Consider the following 6,608-nt stretch of genomic DNA (forward strand, 5'->3'; position numbering starts at 1 on the left):
CCCCCCCCCCCCCCAAGCCCCAACTCCCGACGACAGCTCATTATTGAAGAAGGTCATACATTCCATCCCTGCCCAGGCCAGCGTTCCTCTCTTGTCCCTTGCTAGACCACGACCACCGTGTCTGACCGCCGACGACACTCTTGAGATGTTCCACATATTTTTCTTCTTCTGTTTTATTATTATTGTTATTTTTATCTTTATTTTTATTTTATTTTTTCCACCTCGTAACTTGTCAACCCCCCGCCGAGCGATTCGGGCCGTAGGAATCTGTGCGTACTCTGTACAGTACGACGCTGATGGCAAGATGTACGATATTTCCTTGTCTCCTCCTTCTTCTCCTAGTTTTCTTTCCTCTCCTTCTCCCCTTTCTTCCTCTTCGACAACTCTGTACGCTGATGGCGACATGTGTAATGGTACATGTGCAATGGTATGAAACAATCGCCACCCGGGATCCCACGCCTACCTCCGTCCCTCGTACAAGATCCTGTCTTTGGAGGACGGCACTTGAGATGGGAAGACAATGTCTTGATGGTCTTGTCTTGGCTCTCACCCCCCCTCGTCTGTTCTGGGGTTGGATCCGGACAGAACTCGGGGAAAAAGGTAAAGAGGGATCCACAACGCACAAGGCCCATGACCTGACAATGGAGAGAGAGGAAAGAAAGAGAGAGTGAGAGAGAGAGAGAGAGAGAGAGAGAGAAGAGTCCACTCAAACACATATTATTTTAAAGAAAAAGAGTCCACTCTTTTTAAGAAAAAGTTCTGTGTGGTCAGGACCAGGTGCCGTTGCCGTGCTCCTCTTCTCTTTCCCTCTCCCCCCCCTCTACATGGCCGCCGCCGCTGCTTCTGCTTCCTCACACCATCCTCTCTCTCCTTGATCTCTTGATGATGAAGCCGGGAGAGAGAGAGAGGGAACGGAATGGATTGATATACATGTCTTTTGAGAACAAGAAAGAAGATCCTCAATCCATTGCCATTACCATCGAAACCGAGATTCCGCAACACACACACGCTCTCGCAGACCGTTTTACGAGTTAACCCGTCCAATTTGTCGTCATCGTATCCCCCCCCCTTCGCAATTTTTTTTCTGGGGGGGGTAATATTACTTGCTCCCCAACCATCGACCCGACCGATATCATATGCCGATAAGCCATACCTCTTTCTTTCCTTCCTCTTGATTCTTCTTCTTCTTCTTGGAAAGCGAAGAAGGAAATCTTGATAGAGAAAGAGGAGGAAGAAAAGGAAGAAGGAGAATGGACAGGTCCGTCATCGTGGTACTGCGCGTCATGCAGGTCTTGGCCGCAATAACCAACATAGCCCTCGCATCACTCGGTACGTTCAGCCCTCGAGTCCTATCCGATATACGTGCGTGCATCATCGTACAGATATTTATATACATACATACATATATATATATATATATATATATATATATTGCAAGGTGTAGCAAGAATCTACCAAGGCAAGAGAGCAGTTCACCAACTAACACCCGCCTCTCCCCTCCCCCCCCCCCCCCCCCCCCCCCCCCCCCCCCGCCCGCCCCCACCACACCCGACCCCGAGGGCCGGGGGGGGGGGGGGGGGGGGGGGGGGGGGGGGGGGGGGGGGGGGGGGGGGGGGGGGGGGGGGGGGGGGGGGGGGGGGGGGGGGGCAGAGGAAAGCAAGACAAAAACAAGAAAAGACTGGGTGGGCACAGTTGATTATCGAGTCTCATAGGGGAATAAGATGGGGACGAGAAGCACAAGAGTCGAATCGAGTTGGGGGAGAGGGGAACGGAGAGGGCGAGAGACAAGGGAGAGAGGGAGGTGGACTGCAGGATGGTGGAGTTTGCCTGTCATGATTTTCGACGCGGGATGAGATCATGCGTTTTTCCTCGGAGAGAGGGAGCTCCTGTGGGGCAGGACTGCGTACTTGAGGCTAAAGCAGTGTCCTTGTTCAGTACTCGGCGCTCAGGTTCACTGCTCGGGCATTGATTGATAAAGGACGTACCGCTCTACCATCACGGACTACGACTTCAGGGAGGAGGGTATGTCATTTCTCCGTCAAAAGGGCCCATAGTGCATTTTACTAATCTGTACATGATACTTATTACCTGCGATGGTAGTCTCGTCTACGGGTACATGTATATGTAAGCTGTACGCGTCTGTGAGAGAGAGAATCCACAATTTTTTCTTCTTCCTCTTTCTTCTTCTCTATCGGAGGGGAACAATATCATCGAGAGTGGGGGATCCCATCTTGTCTCAATCCTGTAGACGGCATCTCCGTAGTCCGAGATCCGCTGGACACCGTCAGGCCAGGCTCTACGTGAGAAGGAGAGTTGCTGACAAAGATGGGCATGGGATCCAGCCACTCAGATGTCTCATCATCGTTGCTGACCAAACAACTCCGAGGAGCGCTGGGCGATATCGGAGGATAAGGCGCGAGAGGCGCCAGAGGCGCCAGACTGGCCAGGCTTGCAATAAGATGGAAAGCATACGAGCACATCCTGCTGCCCATCATTGCATCGATGGATCCTGCTACGAGTGCAGCGCCGTACGGAGGCGAAATCCTCTCCGGCCGGGGTGCTGAGGCACACTGTAGCGCTCACTGTACGCCGTACGCAGCCGGCTGCAGGGGCATGGTCACCTATTGGACCAGGCACTACACCCACTGTAATAGGTGGCCTCTTGGAAAGTTTTACTTGACCAACCCAGTAGGTCCATTCCTCGTCGACAGCTGGTCAGGCGTATTGGGCTTCTCAGGCGCCCCCCCCCCCCCCCCCCCCCTCTCCAGTCATAAGCTGGTCCCTAGCCGACCCGTCCTACTCGTCCTCCCCCTCGTCAGTCGACTTCCTCCTCTTCGCCCCCATCTTCTCCCTCTTCTCAGCTGCCTACCTGGAGCTGGCGCCTCGGCTGGCGCCCCGGGCGTCGTCACCCGCCGCCTCCATGGCCGTCGAGGTCACCAACACCGTCTTCTACTTTGGGGGCTTCATCGCCCTGGCCATCTTCCTCAGCCGCCTCCGCTTCTGCACCGGCGCCCTCTGCGCCGTCGCCCGCGCCACCTCGGTCGTCGCCGCCGCCGAGTTCGCCTCGTGGATCGCCACCGCCATCCTGCTGGCCAAGCTCCTCTTCCGCGGCGGACCCGAGCACGGGAACGGCGTCCACTCCGTCCAGCCCTTGGGCACGCAGATGCGCCAGAAGCAGATGCAGGAGGAGAGGGAGGCTGGCATGAGGCGCACGCAGGAGCAGGAGCAGCAGCGAGACGTCTAGCCATGGCTGGGAGGGAAATGTGGTGAGGAAAATATCGTCACCGACTCCTCTCTGCCTCTCCCCTCTCTGCTGGCTGGATGGATCTTCGGCTGGTTTTGGTGCTGAGATGGTGTACAAGGGGGGAAGGGGGAGGGTGTCTGCCCTCTCCCATCTCCTGATAATCGCTCCCGTCCCTCTCCACCTTCCATCCCATCCGAATGCTCTTGGTTGGCATATAATACATGGCGTCAGGGCGTAACAGGAGGTGACCAGGCCTTTTCTTGTTCTTCTTTTGCATGTTGGGATACTGTAACCTGACAGCGTTCTTGCCCGTCCTTTTTTTTATACAAGGAATCGTTGGATAGAATTACCATTAGATACGTATCATGATGAAGGCATACCGGCGCATGCGCCTCTCATCAAGGGGTACTGTCACACCTCAGATGAGATGGTGTACCTATATAATATGCACATATATATCTATATCTATATATATATATATATATATACATATATATACATATATACACATATATACATATATATATACATATATAAGATAACAACAACAATAATAATCCATGTGTATACGGCACGGCTGACATTGTCCCAGAGGACCACCAATACACTCACTCTCCAGACAAGCCTTCCCCAGCTGATGCACCTCCTGTAGTGGTGGGGGGAGGGGGAGGGGAGCGCGGGGTTGGAACCTGAAGCTAGGACGGATCGGATCAACACTTCTGAGCACAACCGTGTACAGTTCACACCCCTCTCCTCCGATGTCTGGTTGATTCCGAAATCGGTGATGTATAAATATATATATATACATATACATCCATATGTGTGTGTGTGTGTGTGTGTGTGGTTCAAAAGCACGACGCAGGGAAAGACGGACAGACAACGATGATACGCCGTAATGCTTAGCTTGGTCGTGATATGGTTGGGTGGCGTGATGAGAGGGTTTCGTGGCGACAGCGACAAGCGACGCGATGCGATGGCGTGCTCGGCGGAAGGGGGAGGAGACCCCTCTCGATCCTTTGCTTTCTTCTCGGCCAAGGCTGCTGATACTGATATCCCTCATCATCTAATTGGAGACGATCCCGACGGTGTCTAGTCGTACCTGTTAAGAGGGGAGTCGCTAAAAAAAATAAAAAAAAATAAGAAAAAAGTGGCATCATTACCAGCAATGGGGTTGCCTATGATGTACGTTCACAGAGAGAGGGAGAGGGGGGAGGGGTAGAAGTCAACGGTCCCTGGGTGCATGTTCGGGAAACGCCATTCAGCCGGCCGGCGTCGTTATAAGGCGTGATGTCTCTTATATTCCGAGCTCGTTCCCATCGCCTCTGCAAGGATCTTTTCCGTTCCGCACAGTAGAAGTCTCTAGTCTCTATCCAGACATCTGGTGCCCTTTCTCGACCCTCTCCGTAAAGCAACGTTGACCATCTGCTCTCTGACCGTGGTTCAGCACCGACATCTTCTGCAACCATGTCTGACAAGTTTGAGACGTTGCAGCTGCACGCGGGGTAAGACGGGAGCGGGAGAGGGAAGCACCAACCTCCATCTCCAGGAGCTGACCATGCTGGCAGTGCTGAGCCGGACCCGACGACCAAATCCCGCGCGGTGCCCATCTATGCCACGACGGTAGGAGGACCCCCCTCGCTGCGTCGGCCTCGGTACGTTGCGGATGGGCTGACCAACCTGATCGGCAGAGCTTCACCTTCAACGACTCGGCGCACGGCGCACGGCTCTTCGGGCTCAAGGAGTTCGGCAACATCTACAGCCGCCTGATGAACCCTACCGTGGACGTGTTCGAGAAGCGCATGGCGGCCCTGGAGGGCGGCGCCGCCGGGCTGGCGTCGTCGTCCGGCCAGGGCGCGCAGTTCATCACGTTCGCGACGCTGGCGCAGGCGGGCGACAACATCGTGTCGACGACGAACCTGTACGGCGGCACGTACAACCAGCTCAAGGTCTTCCTCCCCCGGCTGGGCATCCAGACCAAGTTCGTCCGCGGCGACGACGCGGCCGACATCGCGGCCGCCATCGACGACCGCACCAAGGCCGTCTACGTCGAGAGCATCGGCAACCCGCGGTACAACGTCCCCGACCTGGCCGCCATCGCCTCGGCCGCCCACGCCAAGGGCGTGCCCCTCGTCGTCGACAACACCTTCGGCGCCGGAGGTTACTACGTGCGGCCCATCGACCACGGCGCCGACATCGTCGTCCACTCGGCCACCAAGTGGATCGGCGGCCACGGCACCACCATCGGCGGCGTCATCGTCGACGCCGGGAGGTTCGACTGGGGCGCGCACGGCGACCGCTTCCCCCAGTTCGTCCAGCCGTCCGAGGGCTACCACGGCCTCAAGTTCTGGGACACCTTCGGTCGAGAGTCCTTCATCATCCGCGCCCGTGTAGAGACCCTGCGCGACCTCGGGGCCACCCTCAACCCCTTCGCCGCGCAGCAGCTGCTCCTGGGCATCGAGACCCTCAGCCTGCGGGCGGAGCGCCACGCCCAGAACGCCCTCGCCCTGGCAAACTATCTCGACGCCAGCCCCTACGTCTCCTGGGTCTCGTACCTCGGCCTCCAGGCCCACCCTTACCACGAGCGCGCCAAGAAGCTCCTGCCCAACGGCTTTGGCGGCGTCCTCAGCTTCGGCGTCAAGGGTGGTGGTGCCGCTGGAAGTCAGGTCGTCGACGGCTTCAAGCTCATTTCAAACTTGGCCAATGTCGGAGATGCAAAGACTCTGGCTATCCAGTGAGTTTTCTTCTTCTTCTTCTTCTTCCCTACCCCCCCCCCCCCCATTTCTCATGTGTCCTTCATCTGTGTTCCTTCTCCCGCTCTCCCTCTTCACAAAGAGATGCTGACTTCCCACAGCCCCTGGAGCACGACGCACGAACAGCTGTCGGACGAGGAAAAGATTGATTCTGGTGTGACCGAGGTACTCACTCCATTCCCCTCTCAGATCCATGTTTGGAAGTGAAATACAAGCTGACTGCGTGACTACCAGGATCTTATTCGCATCTCTGTCGGCATCGAGCACATTGACGATATTATTGCCGACTTTGAGCAGTCATTCAAGGCCGCTTCAGCGACGACGGCTGCTTGATTCCCGTAGTCATGTCATTTTATATCCAAGCCTTCTATTCAAGTAAATAAGGGAGAATAACTAGATAGGATGAATCCCCGTATAAGAAACCGAGAGTTTTTCCTTCTTCAAGTTGTGTCGCGTATTGTAGAGGTGACCAGAGTACGGAGAAGGATTGACGCTCACATATATAATACACCTCCTAGCAGCCACACCGCCTACCTAATCGGGTCCTCCATCAACCATCACCACATCGACCACATCTCAGCATATCCCCCCCCCCCCCCCCCCCCCCCCCCCCC

The 6,608-nt window shown here is 55.7% G+C and overlaps 2 protein-coding genes across 2 annotated transcripts; both read left to right on the forward strand.

Moving 5' to 3' along the window:
• Window positions 1-2,502: 2,502 nt before the first annotated feature.
• On the forward strand, window positions 2,503-3,244 carry GMORB2_6430 (Membrane-associating domain; the record flags this gene model as incomplete). The annotated part of the gene is made up of 2 exons (XM_035468400.1): window positions 2,503-2,584; window positions 2,787-3,244. The coding sequence occupies 2 exons, from the start codon at window positions 2,503-2,505 to the stop codon at window positions 3,242-3,244; spliced, it is 540 nt and encodes a 179-aa protein (XP_035322381.1).
• A 1,464-nt stretch (window positions 3,245-4,708) lies between these two features.
• On the forward strand, window positions 4,709-6,327 carry GMORB2_6431 (O-acetylhomoserine/O-acetylserine sulfhydrylase; the record flags this gene model as incomplete). Its single annotated transcript, XM_035468401.1, has 5 exons — window positions 4,709-4,746; window positions 4,810-4,864; window positions 4,933-5,975; window positions 6,096-6,159; window positions 6,229-6,327. 5 exons carry the CDS (start codon window positions 4,709-4,711, stop codon window positions 6,325-6,327), a joined length of 1,299 nt encoding a protein of 432 aa, XP_035322382.1.
• Between the last annotated feature and the right edge of the window lie 281 nt (window positions 6,328-6,608).

Source organism: Geosmithia morbida (genome assembly GCF_012550715.1).
Source record: "Geosmithia morbida isolate 1262 chromosome Unknown scaffold_5, whole genome shotgun sequence".
Lineage (NCBI taxonomy): Eukaryota > Fungi > Ascomycota > Sordariomycetes > Hypocreales > Bionectriaceae > Geosmithia > Geosmithia morbida.